A 23272-nucleotide genomic window follows, 5' to 3' on the forward strand; every position below is an offset into this window, starting at 1 on the left:
AGACTAAAAAGAAATTATGCCAATGAGGAGTGATTTCTACAGCCAAAGATATCAAAAACAAAGCTTGAAAGTTGAAGAATGCAAAGTGATAGAAATGTGTATAACTTACAACATAAGTTGTGCAATTCTGCACAGGGAGAAGAAGCAATTTTCCAAACTTGCCGAAACCTGCATAAGTTACTGCATGACTTATGCAGATTTCCTCCTTACTTATGTAGCTTCACGGAAAACTGCATAACTTATGCAGTCTCGCACTCTGCTTATGCAGCTTCACGGAGGAGACAATCAAAATGGCCGAAACTTGCATAAGCTACTGCATAACTTATGCAGATCCATTCTTTGCTTATGCAGCTTCACGCAGAGAGCCCTAAACCTGCTGAAAACTGCATAAGGGCCTGCATAACTTATGCAGTCCACTTATGTAGTTTCATAGAGAAGACTCCAAAGCTTGAAAACAACTGCACAACCAACCTGCATAGCTTATGCAACATCACGGGAAGCACCTGGAACCACCAATTTTGCATGGAATCTGCATAAGAAACTTGCACAACTTGTGCAACTCTTCATAATGAGCTGGCAGAAGATTCCCTCATGTGAACTTCACCTCAAACACACCATTTTAGGGCTACTTGTCAGAAAGATATAAACATGTCCTTATCTCATTTCAGAAGGGAGAAAAAAAGAAAAAAAAAAAAAAGAAAAGAAAGAGCAGCAGCAGAGGAGGAGTCAGGAAACAGAGCATAAACGTCACTTCTCCATTTCTGAATAAGATTTGGAGTTTTCCCCTTTTCTTCCCTACTTTCTATCTTTCTTGCATCGGGTTTCCTAGTTCTTAGCATAGATTTAAGTTTTATTTCCATATTTACTCAGAATTTCTTGTAATCATTATGGATAGTGAGTAGTTTTTCAATAGATTCTGGAGTTGGTATATAATATTTGAGATATTTTGTAGATTTGGATTGGGTAATTCATATTTTGTGATTTTAATGAGATTTTATCCATTTCTTGTGTGCTTAATGACATGCTTAGTGTAGGATCCCATTAAGTATTAGTTTTTAATCCATGGTTGAAGCACCGAAAGGAGAAAACTTTATGATAGATAATCAAGAAATTAGACTTAATTAACTTAGATATAGAAATAGACTAGGGATTAAGAGAATTTACAGATTAATTAAAAAACTTAATGTATCTTGATTAATTTTAACTTCATGAAAGTAAGATTAGATTGATTAAGGCATTTTTTGTCTCACTCGAAAGAGTATTCAAATGATTTAAGAATTAATCTCCTTAAAAACCATAATTTCCATAAGATTGGATAACCAATTTAAAAATCACAAAATAGCTTGAATATGAACTCCCAAACTCCAGAATCACCTTTTTATCATTGTTAATTTCTAATCGAATTTAATTGCTTGCCATTTTAAAGCTTGCCATATTTCAATTTGCTTATTTTAATTTAGTGCAAATTTAGTTGAATCTTCACATTATTAATTAGATTATTAATTTTGCATATATAGATTTCACACTTCAATACCTATTAATCTATTGCTTGAATTTCAAAAATAGTTCAAATTAGTCAATTTTTATATAAAAAATTCAATCATTAACACAACTCTTCGAAGGAACGATATCTTTTCTATACTACTTGGACGACCCATGCCCTTACAGTTGGGCCACATCAAAAAGCAATATAAGAAAATTAGTCTAATAATACCTGTACAAAATAGGGTGATTAAATGATTTCTCTATGTGCTTATGGAAGTATGGATTAATAAAATTGTCATGCCAAAATCTTTTGTCTAAGCCTCATTCAACCGTAAATTTAAATACAAAATATATAGTAAAATATTACAATTCACCTATATAATATCAATCTTACGTAATTTTTTTAAAATTAATTTTTACACACTGCAGAACTATGTGCAGTGAATAAATGATTATACGTTGCCTGTACTTATGCATCCTCATTCACAAAATTATGAATCTTACATTCCTAAATTTAAGGAGCAAGTGTTTTCTTTCAATAATCAGCATATCAATACACTATAATTTGTGGTTTGCTTGTGTCAATATCAAAGAGGAGTGTTGTGTTACGTAACGTTATTTACACTTTACAAAGAGATTATTAGGTGTACATAAACTTTTCTCTGAAAAACATGAGTCTCACTTTAAGAATAATTGATTTGTTATATTTAAGGGAATATTATTTTGACACTCTTGGTGTATTCAATAATTAGTCGAATTCACAAACACGAGTGCGAGTTATCTATCTACCGGTCAATTTTCAATTGGGCCCCTTTATATTAAATGGGCCTTGGAGGAAACTTTTACTTCATTTATGAACAATTTGAATGGGTTAATTAGACCCACGTTTTAATGGACCAAAAATGCTTTTTTTTTTTTATTGGGAAGAATTATTGGCCGTTATGTATTTTTCATCTTTTTATTTTTGCCATATGGTTTTTATGTTATTGAAACTAAAAATCTAATTATTGAAATTAACGAACTTAATTATTTATCAAATATTGATGTGAGTTGTCACCTTAGGTTTATTCACTTCTTAACTACTTATTGCTCAGTCCTAGTTTTCTTCACAAATTATCTAGTATGACATTATAATGTTAAGCAAGATGATGGCGTTATGTTGTCAAGCCAGATGGGCTACCAATGGATTATTTGTCCTTTTTTTTGGCAAGTTATCGCTAAAACATAGCACTAGCAGCAATTTGGCGTAGTTTGTGAGGGAACAAATGTATCTTCCATTTCCCATGCAGATGTATTGGTGATAATGACAGATTAGAAAGTAGAAACGGTGGATTCTATCGAGGGATATTGGAATTATATCCTGTTGTGCTTCGACAGATTTAAAAAGATGAATGACCAATGTGGCATCATCGACCTCTTCTTCTGCTTCATGCGTCTATTTTTGTAATTCAATTTCTTCTCAATCTGAGTATCAGTATGATTTCTTCTTTCTACCATGTACGGAGGCAGAGTTTACCTCTCTGCTTCCTCTCCTTCCTTCTTCTACTTCTTCTTGCCTCTGCTAATTCAATATCTTTCCGGAAAACAAGGTTTGAACCAACTGACACTAGCTTGATCTATGAAGGTGGTGCGGCTCCTTCCGTTGGAGCCATTGAACTTAACAGTGATACTTACCAATGTCAAGTTGGTCGAGCAACTTATGAAGAGAAGGTCAAAATCTGGGATTCCAAGACACAAAAGCTCTCAGACTTCACCACCCGTTTCACTTCTACTGTAGACATCCAGCGCCGTCTTTTTTATACTTCTGGGTTCACTTTCTTCCTTGCTCCAGTGGGATTTCAAGTACCAATGAATTCAGCTGGTGGTTTTCTTGGCTTATATAATATCACAACCATGAACTCTACAAACCAAGTACTTCACGTTGAATTTGACACAAATTCAGATCCGCAATGGGATCCTCTGTTTGAGCATGTTGGTATTAACATCAATTCACTTTCTTCATCTACATATACCCGTTGGAATGTTACTTTGCACACCGGAGATAATGCTGATGTCTGGATTAATTATAATGGTAGCACCAAGAATCTGAGTGTGTCTTGGAAATATGCTCTTACCGATACTTCTCAAGAGACTACCAGTCTTTCCTTCATTGTCGATCTCAGGGAGGTTCTTCCTGAGTGGGTCACAATTGGCTTTTCAGCTGCTACAAGAGATTATGTAGAACGCCACGCAATTCTGTCGTGGGAGTTCAGTTCAAGCTTGGAGACAGATGAAACAGACCAGGAAAACGCTAGAAAGATTAAACTGGTAATACTTGTAGTCTTAGCAGCTTGTGTCCTGATAGGTGCGGTGATTATAGCATTTGGTGTTCGGTGGACAAAGAAGATGATGGGGGGAATAATAGAGACAATTAACTTGATGTCAATTAACGATGACCTCGAAAGGGGAAGAGGTCTGCAAAGATTTTCTTATAATAAGCTTGCTTCAGCCACCAGCAATTTCTCAAGTGATACCGCGTTGGTTGAAGGAGGGTTTCTTTCTGTTCACAAGGGGCACCTAACTCATTTACATATGTCGGTTGCTGTGACGAAATATATTTGGGGTTCAAAACTGACGAAAAAGGAGTACATAACAGGGATGAAAATCATAAGCCGGTTGAGGCATCGAAATCTGTTACAACTCATAGGTTGGTGCCATGAAGAGGGGAAATTCCTGCTTGTCTATGAGTTTCTGCCAAATGGTAGTCTTGATTCTCACCTTTTTGGGAATAGGACTCGTCTCACTTGTGATGTGAGATACAGAATAACTCTTGGATTGGCCTTTGCTTTGGTCTACCTTCATGAAGGGTTGGAACAATGTGTGGTGCACAGTGATGTGAAATCAAGCAATATAATGCTAGATTCAAATTTTAATGCCAAGCTTTGTGACTTTGGATTAGCTCGACTCATGAACCATGAGCTTGTTCCACAAAATACTGGGTTGTATGGAGCTCAAGGGTACATGGCTCCGGAATATATAAGCACGGGTGAGGCTAGTAAAGAATCAGATGTATATGGGTTTGGGGTGGTTGCCTTGGAGATTGCGACTGGAAGAAGAGTACTTGATTCCCTTGAAGACAGACCTGAAATGAATTTGGTAGAGTGGGTCTGGGATCATTATAGAAACAGGACGCTTAGATTGGCCGTTGATAGGAGACTTAATATGGGTTTTGATGAGAGACAAATGGAATGTTTAATGATCGTTGGACTATGGTGTGCGCAGCCAAATCAGAGATCAAGGCCTTCAATAAGGCAAGCGATTCATGTTCTTAATTTCGACTCAGTGTTGCCCAATCTTCATAGAAATTAGATGTCTTCTTTGAATATTTACTTGTATCCCGACCCTAATTAGCATTAAAAGTTAATGATTAACTTTCGTATTTTTGTTCTCAACTAGTAAGAATCGAAATCAATCTTATTATCTCATTGGTTATTTAGATTCTTATTTTTATCCGGCTCTTTTAATTGCTTTAGTTATTAGTTTTAGTTTTCAATTTCTAGTAGTGTCTGAATTGGGGTTCTTCCTTGGAAATTATTTGATCTTATGACCAGCAGATGGATTCTTATAACTATTAAACAGTTTTTTTTTAAATAATAATTATTATTGTATATGTGTCAATCTATAGTTAGTTTGTTATTCTATGTAATCTCCTTATATGAAAGCATGATATTATTATAAAATTACTCCAGCATCACCCATTGCCAGTTCCTAGAAAAAAAAAAAAAAAATTCTACCATCTTCAACGCGAAAAATTCCCATCCCTCATTGTTTTAGCTTTTCGTTTTGTTGGCAAATTACATGGATTTCTTAACACTATGTTTAAAAGGAAGGAAACAAAATAATAAAAATAAATAAAAAAAAATAAAAGAAGACAATTAAAAGGATAATTCAGGAAATTGAGTGGAGTAAAAATATTTTGTTTTGTTCAATTTGACAATAAAAAATATTATATATAATAATAAATTTTTTATAAAGAGAAAAATATAATAATGCATGTAAAGTTTTAATATATAAAAATTAATGAGTAGAAAAATTTTTAATATATAAAAATAATTAAGTAGCAAAAGAAAATAACTTCATAAAATAATAAATTCTCATTATAATATTGAATTTACAATTGTCCTACACAAGTTTTTATTTTCCAAAAGTTTTTTATGATCGTTTAGTTATTAATGTTATTAAAGATATATTTCTTATTTTTTTTACCGCATTGATGACTTTTCTCGAATAAATATCTTATCTTTAAAAAAGGAAAAAAAAAATACATCTTTCTCAATATATATATATAATCAAAGAATTATTCAGCAATTGATTTTTCATTAATTTTGTTATTAAGTTTTCCTTCATCCTAGAGAATGTCTTTTCAATACTTGCAGTTGCAATGGGTACAAACATGTATTGCCAGTCGATCCTTTATGGGTATTTGAAATTCTTTTATCTTTTAAGAATTCTAAGATTTTTAAGGTAACAATTGATGCCTTATAAAACTCTGTCTTTATGTTATATATGTCAAAAAAATATTTTTTAATTAAATTTTCTTTTGAGTTAGAAAAGGGTGAATTATATATCATCAACTTCCGACAATAGCTTTGGGATAGTTGCATTAGAGATTGCTAATGGAAAGAAGGCATTTGATCCTTTGGAGCAAAATTCAGGAAAGAAATTGGTAGAGTGGATTTGGGATCTTTATGGAAGCGGCAAACTGAGCGTAGCCATTGGTGAAAGATTTCATCAGGACTTTGATGAGAAAGAAGAAGAGTGTTTAATGGTGATTGGACTATGGTGTGCCTTTCCTGATTATAATCTGAGGCTCACAATAAGGCAAGCAGTGCATGTTCTTAATTTTATAGTTGAATTGCCAAATCTTCCGACAAAATTGCCAGTTCCTATGTATCATGTGCCCCCGCCATCAGTTAGCTTTGGTGAACCTTTGATATCGTATTCAAGCATCGGGGCATGTCGTTAGCTCCTGCAAAACGCACCCGGTTTCTGTTTTGAATTAGCTGAAGGTTTTTTCGACGTCAATCTATAGAATTAATTTATTTTACTTTTGTTTCCTTCCATCACAGTTAAATCAGATTTCAGGTTAATTAAATTAATTTTGTTACTCATATATATGCACAGTCGCACACTCTTGCTTGGAAGACAAGCTGTGTGAGAAATCACTTTCCTTGCAGGAAGGACTGCAATGAAACCATTGGACTTAAATTGAAATGTTTTATTATGATAATTGGCTATATGTTGTTTGAAGGTGCCACATATCAAATTGCAACTAGCTTTTTGCATATAGACTTGGCACAACCGATCCTCTGTACAATTTCTCGTATTTAGTCTCTTTTGTCTCTATATATGGAGTGCCTCTCAAGTTATTTTGTTAGTTCTTATTTTGGGATGCAAACAATTTTCAAAATATAAAAATTTCTGATTTCGCCCAATGCAAGATGGACTAACAATGGATCTATTGTCTTGTCTTTTTTGGCAGGTTATTGCTAAAACAGAGCAGCAAATTGGCGTAGTTTTTGGGGAATGAAAGTATCTTGCATTTCCATTGTGACAATGACAGATTAGAAAGAGAAAAGGTGGATATTCTTATGGTATATTGAGGGATATTGGAATTATATCCTGTTGTGTTTCTATAGATTTATAAAGATAAAGGACCAATGTGGCATCATCGACCTCTTCTTCTGCTTCATGCGTCTATTTTTGTGATTCAGTTTCCTCTCAATTTCTGTGTATCAGTATGATTACTTCTTTCTACCATGTACGGAGGCAGAGTTTACCTCTCTGCTTCCTCTCCTTCCTTCTTCTACTTCTTCTTGCCTCTGCTAATTCAATATCTTTCCGGAAAACAAGGTTTGAACCAACTGACACTAGCTTGATCTATGAAGGTGGTGCGGCTCCTTCTGTTGGAGCCATTGAACTTAACAGTGATACTTACCAATGTCAAGTTGGTCGAGCAACTTATGCAGAGAAGGTACAAGTCTGGGATTCCAAGACACAAAAGCTCTCAGACTTCACCACCCGTTTTACTTCTACTGTAGACATCCAGCGACGTTTTATTTATACTTCTGGGTTCGCTTTTTTCCTCGCTCCTGTGGGATTTCAAGTACCAGTGAATTCAGTCGGTGGTTTTCTTGGCTTATATAATATCACAACCATGAACTCTACAAACCAAGTACTTCACATTGAATTTGACACAAACCCAGACCCGCAATGGGATCCTCTGTTTGAGCATGTGGGTATTAACATCAATTCACTTTCTTCATCTACATATACCCGTTGGAATGTTGCTTTGCACAGCGGAGATAATGCTGATGTCTGGATTAATTATAATGGTAGTACCAAGAATCTGAGTGTGTCCTGGAAGTATGCTCTTACCGATAATTCTCAAGAGATTACCAGTCTTTCCTCCGTTGTTGATCTCAGGGAGGTTCTTCCTCAGTGGGTCACAATTGGCTTTTCAGCTGCTACAAGAGATTATGTAGAACGCCACGCAATTCTGTCGTGGGAGTTCAGTTCAAGCTTGGAGACAGATGAAACAGACCAGGAAAACGCTAGAAAGATTAAACTGGTAATACTTGTAGTCGTAGCAGCTTGTGTCCTGATAGGTGCGGTGATTATAGCATTTGGTGCTCGGTGGACAAAGAAGATGATGAGGGGAATAATAGAGACAATTAACTTAATGTCAATTAACGATGACCTCGAAAGGGTAAGAGGTCTGCAAAGATTTTCTTACAATAAGCTTGCTTCAGCCACTAGCAATTTCTCAAATGACACTAAGTTTGTTGAAGGAGGGTTTCATTCTGTTCACAAGGGGCACCTTACTCATTCAAATATGTCAGTTGCTGTTACGAAATACCTTTGGGGTTCAAAACTGACAAAAAAGGAGTACGTAACAGGGATGAAGATCATAAGCCGGTTGAAGCATCGAAATCTATTACAACTCGTAGGTTGGTGCTATGAAAAGGGTAAATTCCTGCTTGTCTATGAGCTTCTGCCAAACGGCAGTCTTGATTCTCACCTTTTTGGGAATAGGACTCGTCTTACTTGTGATATGAGATACAGAATAACGCATGGATTGGCCTCTGCTTTGGTCTACCTTCATGAAGGGTTGGAACAACGTCTGGTGCACGGAGATGTGAAATCAAGCAATATAATGCTAGATTCAAATTTTAATGCCAAGCTTTGTGATTTTGGATTAGCTCGGTTCATGAACCAAGAGCTTGTTCGACAAAATGCAGGGTTGGCTGAAGCTGAAGGGTACATGGCTCCGGAGTATATAAGCACAGGTGAGGCTAGTAAAGAATCAGACGTATATGGGTTTGGGCTGGTAGCCTTGGAGATTGCGACTGGAAGAAGAGTGCTAGATCCCATTGAAGACAGACCTGAAATGAGTCTGGTAGAGTGGGTCTGGGATCATTATAGAAACAGGACGCTTGGATTGGCTGTTGATAGGAGACTTAATATGGATTTTTATGAGAAACAAATGGAATGTTTAATGATCGTTGGACTATGGTGCGCTCAACCAGATCACGGGTCAAGGCCTTCAATCAGGCAAGCGATTCATGTTCTTAATTTCGACGCATTATTGCCCAATCTTCCAATAAATTAGATGTCTGCTTCTTTGCATATGTACCGTAGAAATAATAGACTCACTTGCTTTCGTAAAGATACATTTACTTTACTTTCATATGGACTAAGAAGAAAATGTAGTTATTGTCACAATCTAACCTATGGGTCGGACCGGCACTAGGATCTGGGCCAGTTTAAAGCCCCCGAGGGCCGTAGTAAGCCTAATTATTTCTCAACCTAACTCTAAGGCCTATTTGGGCCCAATTTCAAGAATTCAAACGAACAGAATCCGACCATAAATACCATTTAATGGGGAGTTTTTGACTCGTCCGACCTGTAAACACAATATATAATAAATTGGGGAGCTCAGCTCACCCTCCACATAATCAAAATGTCATAACTCAAATAGAAGCTCAGCTCCCTCATCCAATCCCATCATGCATACAATTAATAATTTTACAGGTCCAACATAACTTTTATAATACATGCCCAAAATAAAAATAAGTGCTTCTAACACATGTGGAATCTAAAATTTAACTTAATTGTACAAAATACATTAAATACTATTAATGGACCTGTGAAGAAGAAGAGCAGGTTAGTCACAACAAATAATCCTCCTGTAGCTTAGAAAAATAGATAAACAGGAGTGAGCGTTCAACTCAGAGAGTAAAATACTAATTTTAATCATAATCTCTATAACTATTTAAAACTAATGTACCCTGTGGTGTGAAATACAATATCGTCATAATTTTTATGTCATAATAGCAAAAAGTCAATTTGGAGCACTCACACACTCAACACTGTCAAGCAATACATATATGGGAGTTGATCCCCTATACAGCCCTCTTAATCCAACCTCTGCCAGCGAGTGTCTCTCAAGCAGGAATTTTAGCTTAATAAACCAAATGCGGGGTCCCAGTGAGTGTCTCTCAAGCCGTGTCTACCCCGACTTATCCATAAATGATCAGGTCCCAGCGAGTGTCTCTCAAGCCGTGTTTACCCGTCCTGTCCATATCCAATATCATGCCACACGCACGCACACTGCTCTAAATTACCACAAACAACATCCATGGCAATTCATCAATTAAGAATGCAATATAAAACGTGTCTAGTGTTTAACTAGATATATACATATTTATAAGTGATGCATGGGCATGCCTGAACATATAATAATATTGAAATTATAATTAAAATTAATATTTTACTCACAAACTTGAACAGAGGTCACTGCGGCGGCTGAGCAGAGGAGGAAGGCTGTCCCAGCTCACATGACAATTTCATTGTAATTATTTAATATATTTGACTCAATACAAGTTTAGAAAAGACCAAAGACACCCTAAATTGTGCTAAAAATTTGGCAGAGTCTCCCCTATACTTATGACCTACCCAACCTGCAAAATAGTTCAAATAACACTTCTAAACTCAACCCATATCTCATCATCATTATATGGCCCCTCCTGGATCCTCCAAACCAAGCAATAATCACAACATCAGACAACTCAATTATAAGACTTCAAAATTAATATTTTTCAAAAACTATCCAAACTAACTTTAAAAATTCTATAAATCTGCCCCGCGGTCCTTAACAATATTATAAGGCTATTGCAATAGGAATCGTAATTTTCTTATCATCCACAAATATTTTATAAATTTTATTCTAACCCAGTACAAGGCAAAAATTGAGTAATGTAGAGTTCGAGTTTACCTATGCCAAATTTGACAACTGGAACGCGTCTAGAACGTTTGAAAATGGTGGGGTAGCCTATAATCTTGACCCGGTTCTGAAATAATTCCAGCAGCTTATCTGCTCGGCCCAAAATTGCCAATCCGGGCGACGATCGAATTTCCACGAAATAAAAGTATATACGCGAAGTCCAAAATACCAAGGTTAGAATAAAATATATATATATAATAATAATAATAATAATAATAATAATAATTATTATTATTATTATTATTATTATTATTATTATTATTATTATTATTATTATTATTATTATTATTATTATTATTATTATTATTATTATTATTTGAAAATTAGGGATGTTACATTCTTCTCCCCTTATAGAAAATTCGTCCTCGAATTTTACACAAGGCAGAACAATGACACAATATCAAACTTATAAGTACTTGCTGTGCATATCCCACTCTAACTTCCAAGTGCATTCCTCCATAGATTAACTCCTCCACAGGACTAACTATAGGGATTTGTCTTGACCAAAGTTGTCTCATCTAATAGTCTACTATGGCTACTAGTTGCTCCTCAAAGATCAAATTCTCATTTAACTCCACTGTGTCTGGTTGCAGCACATGAGAAGGATCGGAAACATACTTTCTAAGCAGGAAAATGTGGAATACTGGGTGGAAATGAGAAAGGTTTGGTGGCAACTTTAACTGATAGGCAACTGCTCCCACTCTGTCCATGATCTTAAAAGGTCCTATATAACGGAGTACCAATTTGCCTTTTCTTTCCAAATCTCATAACCCTTTTCATAGGAGAAACCTTCAAGAACACGGTCACCCATTGTAAATTTTACATCTTTCCACCTTGGATCTGCATGGATGGCTAAAAATTTTTATGTCTATCTGCCCCTGTCATAGTATGCCAGCTACCATCCTCCTTCTGAGTCTAAACCATCACATCTGACTACTCGTTTATCCCTCTTTTTTTTTTTTTCGTCATCTCTAGTACTCATTATAACTCCACTACGCTCGACTTGATATCTGATAACTCTAATCAACTTTGGTGCTTACCTCACTTTTATTATGCCCTAACATGTCTCTTGGTGACTTCAGTCCTCATTTCTTTGTTTCAATAATCTATGTTCCCCAAAAACATGACTTATGTTCCTTACCCTATAGTATCCTATGAAATGCTTTCCTGTAGCACCTATCATATACATCTCGTTCGAAACCTTTACTTGTCCTATGACCTCAATGGTCAATACTTATAAATCTTCTCACTCCCATGATACTTCAAATTTTCAATCTCTTTTGTGTCATTACTAAGGTCCTTAGACCAGCTCCTGTCCATCTTATGTAACTAGTTATGTAGAGCTCCATCCAAGTGTCAAGCGTACCCTACACCACTTATCAATATTGGAAAGTGAACAGGGTCTCTTCTCTTATAGGACAAATGTATTTGTATTCCCTGATAACCCAGTTAATGCAACTTTATCGTTTCCCACTCCTTCTCTGAAATGGAAATATCTAGACTTCTTCATAAAGCTTCTTAGCATGTGGCCTACTTTTGACACATTGCCACTTAGATCGAGGCTCTACTACTCCTTTAATCTATCATCTCATAATAATTTGTTTCAAACATCTCTTAGTGTGTTCCTAGCATACCTATTCCTTCTTACCCTCATCATTATAACTAGCTCTACCGAGCTTTCTTCCTGTCCTTTGGATCTTATCCGCTTTCTTTTTCTATTTTTGCTATCGTTGATATCTTTTCAAAATGTTGTACTTATTCCTTAATCTTAGTCCTATATCACCCTCACACCTTTTCCTTCAAAGGATGTCCATCCCATCATCAACTTTAACTTTCTTTCTTTTTTCTTTATTTCTTAGTCTTATCTTGATTACTAGTTCTATTACTTCGAGAATTCTAACTTTACGATTGACTCCTACCAGCACATTCTTCACATTATGTAACATTTATAATTAACCATAGAAAATTCTTTTTAATCCCCTTTCCCAACTTACCTATCAGAACATTATCATTTCCTGCTAGCCTTAGTAGGAAATTGCTCATCCTAGATGGATAGGAGCCCCAGAAATTATAAGTTCTATCTGAACTAACACGACTATGGGAAATATGTGCCATGCCTTAATTCTGAATAAGATACTTCACGTGTTCATTCTCCTTAATATAATCACATATACTGCCCATAGCTTTCCAAACTTCAGCCTCAACTTTTTCCATTAGCAACAATTTCATTCGCTGTAACTCATTAGCAAATAGAATTTCCTCTAGCTTATAGTTCAAAAGGGTAGTAAGCCCTAGTAACTAGCTCGATTTAACTCCTGTCACCTCTCTAATCATTCTTTCATACTTAACATTAGGTACACCATTATCGTCATTTTCACCTCAAAAAATTGGATATGTACTAATGCCCATCAAATTTTCAATTAATTGGATCACTTTAACACGACCTCTCTTCTTAACATAATCTCCTAAAATCGAAACACGAGCCAATTTGAAAAGAAGGAGAAATTTTCTCCCACCATTTATGGTATACCATTGTTTGATAAACAAGATTTAGCTCATACCCCTTAGTCTCCCTTTTTAGTTTATTATTTCTTTGTAATTATTGTGCTCTATTACAAGATATTAGTTGTATCTACCATTTGTTATACTGTTGTCCTGCCTGATATATCATCTTAGAATTTACTATTTCTCTTTTACTCTCCATTTATCTTCCATAATTATAATTATTTGTCCAATGTTTTTTATACTTAGTTATATTCTAGAAGATAAAAGTACTCACAGATTCTTTCAGATTTACTCCAATCTTACCAACAATCACTCCTCTAATCCATGTACTTCTCAATATCTTATAATTAAACCTATACCTATCTTGTCCTATTCTAACCGTTATTAGCATTCTACTTCATATTATCATACTATTATTTATTTATTTATTATTACTCTTTTTCTTTTTACATAATTATTCTATAGATCACACTAAAAATATGTCTAACTCCAATTTTTGACTCTAGGTCTCACCACTCTAAATTTTAATATCAAGCCTCTGTGACATTATCCCTCATCTTGCATATTTATATCCCTTATGTTGACTTTTATCCAACTTACTCCTACTGATCTTGCTTCTTTATCTGACAATACAATTCAAGTTACCACAAAGACGCTCAAGCCATTACCTACTTTGGTCGCACACCTCACCTAATTTCCATTATACTGTCAACAACCAAAAGGGTTCTTATGTCATTGTCCCATTATCCTACCTTGGGGGTAGAAAACAGATAAGGTCTAATCTAGATCCTATAACTCTAAGCTCTAGGCTTAGGCTCCTAACACTACATCAATTATGACCTGCTCTAAGTCCTGTACTTTTGGGTTCTATAACTTAACAATGTTCTTTCTAATGCCATCCTTTTCTACGCTCTCTATCCTTTTTTTTTTTTGTTTATCTCGTTTACCCTTCCTATATTCTTCCTAATCTTATCCTAATCTATTTTTCCAGTTTATTCTTTAGCCAACTCTTTTTATCTTACCCAAATCAGAACTTTCACTCTTCCATCCTTTAACTCTATTTTCTTCTTGAATTTGATTGTCATATCAGAAACTTATACCTTTCCACTATCCCTACCATGTCATCTATATCTCAATGTTACTGCGTTGAGGCTAACTACCCTAGCTAGACTTCTACTGGCATTCAGGCTATCTCTCCTACTGCATTTGAACCGCACTCCATCTATATATATATATATATATATATATATATATATATATTCTATGATTTATCGATGCTAACTTTTGTCCTTTTTCTTTTACTTTATTTGGAGTATACTTTAGTCTTAAGCATTAAGAAGCTAAGGATAAACTTAGGGAATAGCAGTCATACTTCTCCTGCGTGATCTCTATTCTTACCCTTTTGGACTACATACTACCCCCTACTACCTTAGGGAGGGGATCTGTAGCAACTCTAATTTTTCATATCCATTTAATTAGCTGAAACTTAAAATACTAGGTATCCAAACCCGTCATTCAATTTAAGGCTTACATACATCTTGATCTTACATCTTATAATTCCTACATGGAACTTATACCCTCTCCAGAACACATGAGCTAACAACTCTCTATCTCACGCTACAATCCCATCTGGGACACTACTCCATAAGTCATCATTATCAATAATAACCTTCGATCCCTTCCAAAAAGATAGGACTATACCCTAACTTACTACAACAAAGGTACTAAATTTACCAACTTGCCAAAACCATGTCAAATTAATGACTCTCTTATCATATCATAGCTCTGTAAATCATTAATTCATAGTTCCGACCTTCCATAGGTAGTAGGGTTGTACTTTACACCTTGCTGATACACATAAGGTATACTATTCTCACTAAGCTCTAAGCAAAACATTTGTCGTACTGCAAAAACCATCCGAAATTCCATACCGAAGACCAGATGGTCTCACTCTATAGATGTCACCTTTACTTTGCAACTAATCCGCAACCTCTGGTTTGATGGCAACTCTTGATGTAACTCGAGCTCATGTTAGGGTAACCGAGTTACTGACTCTAGTTACCACCCAACTGTGACCTTTCGATATTCTAGCTCTAGATCCCTAACCAGGAGTTCCCAACTCCTTTGCAGATATAGAACTCTGTTCTGGCATAATTGTACCAAAACAGAGGCCATCCGCAAACACTCTCATTATAAAGCACCACGGGGATGCACGCAGCTCTACACAATAATCTCATGTCAATACTGTAATCTGCAGCTTACATAGCAAATATCGAGAACATTGTATAGTTACTACAATATGTCCTGATAGAGTAGGTCTCCTAATCTCTTATCTCTCTTCAATCTACTATTATCGTAAACTTACTCTGACTGGGTCATCTACTGACGACTACCAGCAGTAATATCCTCACCCTTATCATAGGCACAACACTTGAACCCATACTGATAGGAATATAGTGTTTCTTGAAAAACGTATTCCCATGGCAGATCTCAACATGTCTGCTAACTCTATTTCACATTTCTATGTACTCCACGAAAATTAAGACACTAACTAAGGCACTCTTATATTTTATATGAGATATAACGCAGAATCTAAAAAGAAAGAATTACAGAAAAAGACGAAATAGAATCCTATACTCCGCATGTAACATTTTAACAAGACTCCTTTTACACTCCCAAGTATATTATTTCCCATGAATCTAGAGCCTAAGCTCTTATACCACTTTTGTCATGACCCAACCTATGGGCCGGACCGGCACTAGGACCTGGGCCAGCCTAAAGCCTTCGAGACCCATAATAAGCCTAACTATTCCTTAACCCAACTCTAAGGCCCATTTGGGCCCAATTTCAAGAATTCAACCGGACAGAGTCCGGCCATAAAATGGACCATTTAATGGAGAGTTTTTGATTCGTCTGACCTGTAAACACAATATATAATAAATTGGGGAGCTCAGCTCACCCTCCATATAATCAAAATGTCATAACTCAAATAGGAGCTCAGCTCCCTCATCCAATCTCATGATGCATACAGTTAATAATTTTACAGGTCCAACATAACTTTTATAATACAGGCCCAAAATAAAAATAAGTACTTCTAACACATACGGAGTCTAAAATTTAACTCAATTGTACAAAATACATTAAATACTATTAATGGACCTGCGAAGAAGAACAGCAGGTTAGCCACAACAAATAATCCTCCTGTAGCCTGGAAAAATAGATGAACAGGAGTGAACGTTCAACTCAGAGAGTAAAATGCCAATTTTAATCATAATCTCTATAACTATCTAAAGCTAATGCATCCTGTGGAGTGAAATGCAATATCGTCATAATTTTCATATCATAACAGCAAAAAGGCAATTTGGAGCGCTCATACATTCAACACTGTCAAGCAATACATATATGGGAGCTAATCCCCTATACAGCCCTCTTAATCCAACCTCTGTCACCGAGTGTCTCTCAAGCCGGACTTTCACTTAATAAACCAAATGTAGGGTCCCAGCGAGTGTCTCTCAAGCCGTGTTTACCCTAACTTATCCATATCGAATACCATAGCACACGCACGCCAACGCACGCACACTGCTCCAAATTACCACAAACAACATCTATGGCAATTCATTAATTAAGAATGCAATATAAAATGTGCCTAATATTTAACTACATAGATACATATTTATAAGTGATGCATGGGCATTCCTGAACATATAATAATATTGAAATTATAATTAAAATTAATATTTTACTCGCAAACTTGAACTGAGGTCACTACGGCGGCTGGGCGGAGGAGGAAGGCTGTCCCAGCTCATCTGACAATTTCATTGCAATTATTTAATATATTTGACTCAATACAAGTTTAGAAAAGACCAAAGACACCCTAAGTTGTACTGAAAATTCGGCAAAGTCTCTCCTATACCTATGACCTACCCAACTTGCAAAATGGTTCAAATAACACTTCTAAACTCAACCCATATCTCATCTTCATTATATGGCCCCTCCTGGGCCCTCCAAACTAAGTAATAATCACAACATCAGACAACTTAATTATAAGACTTCAAAACTAATATTTTTCAAAAACTATCCAAACTAACTTTAAAAATTCTATAAACCTGCCCCGCGGTCCTTAACAATATTATAAGGACATTGCAATAGGAATCGTAATTTTTTTATCATCCACGAATATTTTATAAATTTTATTCTAACCTAGTACAAGGCAAAAATTGAGTAATGTAGAGTTCGAGTTTACCTATGCCAAATCTGACAACTGAAACGCGTCCAGAATGTCTGAAAACGGTGGGGTAGCCTATAATCTTGACCCAGTTATGAAATAGTTCCAACAGCTTATCTGCTCGGCCCGAAATTACAGATCCGGACGACGATCGAATTTCCACAAAATAAAAGTACATACGCAAAGTTCACAATACTAGGGTTAGAATAATATATATATATATGTAAAATAATTATTTGAAAATTAGGAATGTTACAATTATAATTAAAGTAATAAATTTTATTTAGTCTTTTTTTTTAATATAATTTCTACTTATATTATTACATTAAAAATTAAATACTCATATATTATTAAATTATGCTTAAAATTAATAAATCTTACTTTATGAAATGGAGAGTATTGTTTTTTCCTGTTAAGTGAATAGTGTTGCTAGAAATTGCTACACCATTAGTGATTTGGGTTCTAGACACTACATTAAACCCAGACCAATTTGGTGGGTCAATGATCCGAACATAAAATTAGACTAGTTCTCTCATTGAATCATGTAAGAATTTGACTTAGAAAAAAATTAAATGATTTAGTAGTTAAACTAGTGATCTATTGACTTAATGACCTAACAAATTTAAATTTTTTAATTTAAAAATTTTTAAAAATATCAATTATATTAATATTTCAATATTTAAAATTTGAGTTTATATTTAGTCATTGAATAAGATATTAATTAATTATTATTCTTTTATTTATATTAATACAAGAAATTTGTTAAAATGATATATATTTTTAAAATTTTTAAGATATAATTAATATTTTATAAATATTAAAGAGATCATTATTAATTATAATAATATTTTTATTTTATATATTAACTATAAATGCTGAGAATAGAAATATTTAAAATTTAAATATTTTTAATATTTTCATATAAATTTTAATAACGCTATTAATATAATTTAATAAATATTAAATATTAAATATTAATTTAAAAATGAAATTTAATTAATTAAAATTATTTAATTTATATTAATAAATGTAATATTTAATTAATATATATTTAATTAATCTTTTAATGATTCATTTCTTGGATCGATTTTTTTAATCGGATATCGGGTTAATGACTATGGTTTAAATCATTAGTGATTTTTTTTTTCTTTGCTTCTTATTTTTATTAGAAATCGATCATTCGACATTAGCGATTTGCAATGAAACCATCCATTTTTAAACCTTCCAACTTCTTGAATTTTTGCTACTTAACCTTTTAAAAATTATTGTTTTTAATTAAGTCTCTAAACTTTTATTTTTAACAGATTAACAATTTTTTTTAACTATTATATTAAAAAATTATTAAATTGAGAGCGTTAACTTTATTAATAAAAATTCATTTTTAAGCGACTGAACTTTCTAATTTTGTTGTTGAGCTCTTCAACTTTGATTTCTTAGTACATTAAATCCTTTTTAACAAACATAAATAAACTAATAATGAATTCATTAAATTAATTATAAAAAAAATAAATTCATTAAAAAATAAATATTGATTTGAGTATCACGGTCTAGACATAACCGTAGGCTATTTTCTGAGTCAAAGTCGCATATTGCAATTCGGACAACTGACTCAGTAGTGGTTCGGTCTGAGTTGAGCTAGTGAAGTAGGGGTGGCCACGGTTCGGTTTTGAACGGGAACCGATTCGGTCAAAACCGAAACCGGTTTTGAACCGGATCGAAACCGCCCTTCTACGGTTTGGTTCAGGTTCATATTTTTTAGAAACCGTGAACCGGCGGTTCCAAATCGGATTGAACCGACAGTTCTAAACCGGACCAAACTAGTGATTTAAATACAAAAAAAATTCAATAAATACCTCACTCCACTCCTAATTCATTTATATATATATATATATATATATATATATATCATTAATTCTCTACACAATTATTTTCTACACTCTCTTTAATTCTCAATACTCTTTTAATTTCTCTCAAATTTTCTAAATAATTATTTTCTACACTCTTTTTAATTATCAATACTTTTATAATTCTCCTACTTTATTATTTTATATGCTCACTAAAATTTTTAATGCTATATCAATTGCTCTGTTATTATTTTATATATTCAATAAAATTTTCAATACCCTCTATTTTGATTTTTTTTCTTTTATATTTTTTTAATTATCAATTATCATATAATTTTTTTAAAAAATGGCAAGTAATACTCAACTCAACTCAATTCAACTAAGCTTTTATCTCAAAAATTTATTGGGGTCAGCTATATGGATTCTCTTTCTCCACTCTAAACGATTTTGGGTTAAATCATCGGAAATGTGTAATACTTTTAGGTCATGTTGTACTATTGTCCTTTAAGTTAGTTTAGGTCTACCTATTCTTTTCTTTCTATTCTCTAACCCAATGTACTCTACATGTCTAACTAGAGTTTTCCTATGTCTATGCTTTACATTACCAAACCACTTCAATCTCTCTTCTCTCAACCTATAACTGAAAATTTTGATTCATCTAAATCCTAAAGGGATATATAGGCAAAATTAAGTTCATGCACCTTTTTCTAATTTTTTTTTAAATTAATTTCATCTCTAGTTTTTAATAAGTTCAAGTCTTTACTTATTAAATTTTTCTTAAAAATAAGTTAATTTTATTCTTTTTATTCTTATTTTGTTTTGATTAAAAGATTTCTAAGAAAAATTAAAATATTTTTACAAATATAACTTAAATTATAAATCAATAAAATTTTTCTCTAATTTTTTCCTTTAAGTCGCTCTTAAACCGCTCCAAAATTGCTTCTAAACCGTCATTCAAACCGTTTTGAATTGTCATTTTTTGAACCGTCTCTTAAACCGTTTTAAACTGAGGCTCAAACCGGAACCGGCGGTTCAAGAACCGTCTTCCAAACCGTCCCATGACGGTTTGGTTCAGGTTCATGATTTTATTGAATTTGAACATGCGGTTCAGGAACCGCAACCGGCGGTTCCTGAACCGTGGCCACCCCTACAGTGAAGTGTTGACTCATTTTAATATGATTCCAACCCAGCCTGTCCATCACAACCCATCTTCATAGATATCTCAGTCAATCCTAATTTGCCTTCTGTACTTTTTAGATATGTCTAAGTTGAATTTCTATTTTATTAAAATTTGTTAAAATTGTCTAAATCATTGAATTGAAAAGTTTTTACAAGATTGAGATATTGAGATTGAAATTGTAATGATTTTTAGTAATATAATAAATTTTTAAAGTTAGGGTGTACACTGAAATATTTTTAGTTAACTCTTTTAAATATAAGAAATAAATCATTTAAATTTAATCAGATAATAAAATCTTTTTAAATTCATGGTCCTGAATAATTTTATTATAATATATCTTTATTGAAATGATAAATATTTTTTAATTAACTCTTTTTAAGATGCATAATCACATAACTAGTGCATTCTTATATAATCCAAATAAAAATATTTTTTATTAATAATTTATATTTTAAAATTTTAATAACTATATAAAATATTTAAATTATATATATATATATATATATGATAAAAAAATATATCTTTTATATTTAATTAATTATTTACATAAATTAATTGGAATAATGGTTACTCCATATGTAAAATCTTATTATTTTTTAAATTTAAATTCATCTCAAATAAGATTTTGCTATTTCTATAGAGTACATATAATAATAATAATAATAATAATAATAATAATAATAATAATAATAATAATAATAAAGAAGGAGAAGGAGGTCAAATATAAATAAAGGAAAATGTTATTTGCTCTCCTTTTAATTTTTATTTAAATTTCTTATTTTATATGAAAGACTAATTCAAATATTATTTCAGGCTTAATTAGGGATGACAACGGATTAGATTTTTGTGGGTATCCGATTCTATCGAACCCTAATAAAACGGATTTGGGTAGTATATAATCGGGTTTGGGACGAGTTCGGGTTTAAAATTTAATATTCGTGACGGGTTCAGTTCAGGTTGGATTTGGATTTTATATATTGAGTATTAATTACCTGAACTCATTTATATAAATATTTAATTAAATATAAAAAATATATTTTTTTAATAATATTTATAAATTTTTATATATTTTATTTTATATAAAATAAAATTGAAATATTTTTTGAAATTATTAAATTTTTAAAATATAAATTATTAATAAAAATAATTTTTTATATAAATTATTAATTAAATATATAAAATTAAATGAATTTAGATATTTTTCGAGTAATAATAATCAGGTTTGAGATGAATTCAATAGGTAAGAATAAACTTTAATTAGATTTAAGATGAGTTCAAATTTTAAAAATATTAATCGAATTTAAATTTAAATAAGATAATTTTTACAGGTACCCTACCCGTTACCATCTTAGACTTATTTGGACATTGAGCAAAAGTTCACGGGTCTATTTGAGCTTCATTTCAATAATAATAATAATAATAATAATAAAATATTATTATTATTTTTTTTGTTCTTTTCCTGCCATGTGTGATTTTCACCTGCAAATCACTGACAATTGCAGGACAATTTTGACCTTAAACAGAAAAATCCATGCAAATCAGGTCGGAAAGTAGAAATTGGGCTGAATTGGAGTACAGGGCCAAATTGAATATTATTCCAAAATCATATATATCATTTATTGCTTAATGGTGTTTTTTTTTTACTTAAATATTAAGAATGTAATTTATGATTATAATATAGTTTTTGAATAAATAATTGAGAATGATATTATTTTTAATAATTTATAAAATTATAAAAATTAAAATGAGATAATAGGACTCCTCTTGTCCCTTCCTGCAAAACCTATTTTTATCCGTCCTGATTCTCAATGGAGCAAGGATCGGATTAGAATTTCCCAGAGAAGCACCAAAAATTCTTTTGCTCTTTCCAAGGTGAGTTTCCAAGGAAACGAAAAATTCCCATAGCATATTCTTAAAGGTTTTGTTTGGTTCTTGGAAATAGAATAATTATTTTTTCTTCAGATAAGACCACAGAGCTACCATGTAAAATTGTGGCATTATGTATTTGTTATCAGCGATTTGCTAATCGATAAATACAAATGGGATGCGACGGAGACTGCAATGGCCGTCCGCCTTGTACAACAATTTCTATGCTTTTTCCTAAACATTAAAGAAATGCTAAAGTGGACAACTGTTTGTTTCCAGGGAAAAAATATTAAAGAAATGGAAACAATAGAAACGTTCAAACAAAAATAAATGATATTCCGTGACATCAATGTTAGCTAACAATATGTTCATATATCATTTATGACTAAGTTTCTAAAATTTTTGAGATGTTACAATTTCATTTTTCTTCTTTCCTGTGTAATTAGAAACGGATTGGAATTAAAATTTTTAAAAATGAAGATTTTAATTTATGGATTTTGATCTGGTTTGATCCGAATTATATGTATTTTGTTTATGTTTTTGTTATGATTTTTATTTTGGAAAGATGAAAATTATCGATTGTTTGATTTTTGATTGGCTGTTTGTGAGTGTTGAGTTTGTTTATGGAAGCTGACAGAAATTAAAAGAAGAATTGATTCTTTGTGATGTTTGTGAGAGATGGAAAGAGCGAATGGGGGAGAGAGGTATTATATAAATAAAAATTTGGATAAACTAAAATTTAATTTTTGAAATTTAATTAAATTTATAATTTAATTTTTTATATTTTTAAAATTAAGTAATTTAATTTTTAAAATTTAATAAAATCTACAATTTAATCTCTA

At 32.8% G+C, this 23272-nt stretch overlaps 2 protein-coding genes across 2 annotated transcripts; both read left to right on the forward strand.

Moving 5' to 3' along the window:
• The first annotated feature begins 2961 nt into the window (after positions 1–2961).
• Positions 2962–7054, forward strand: LOC110634793 (L-type lectin-domain containing receptor kinase IX.1-like). The gene is made up of 3 exons (XM_021783934.2): positions 2962–4581; positions 6152–6478; positions 7007–7054. Exons 1-3 carry the CDS (start codon positions 2962–2964, stop codon positions 7052–7054), a joined length of 1995 nt encoding a protein of 664 aa, XP_021639626.2.
• Positions 7055–7231: 177 nt separating this feature from the next.
• Positions 7232–9136, forward strand: LOC110634796 (L-type lectin-domain containing receptor kinase IX.1-like). Its single transcript, XM_058150552.1, has one exon. The coding sequence runs from the start codon at positions 7265–7267 to the stop codon at positions 9134–9136; it is 1872 nt and encodes a 623-aa protein (XP_058006535.1). The 5' UTR covers positions 7232–7264.
• The last annotated feature ends 14136 nt before the right edge of the window (positions 9137–23272 follow it).

The sequence above is a fragment of the Hevea brasiliensis genome, chromosome 7, assembly GCF_030052815.1.
Source record: "Hevea brasiliensis isolate MT/VB/25A 57/8 chromosome 7, ASM3005281v1, whole genome shotgun sequence".
In the NCBI taxonomy this organism is placed as follows: domain Eukaryota; kingdom Viridiplantae; phylum Streptophyta; class Magnoliopsida; order Malpighiales; family Euphorbiaceae; genus Hevea; species Hevea brasiliensis.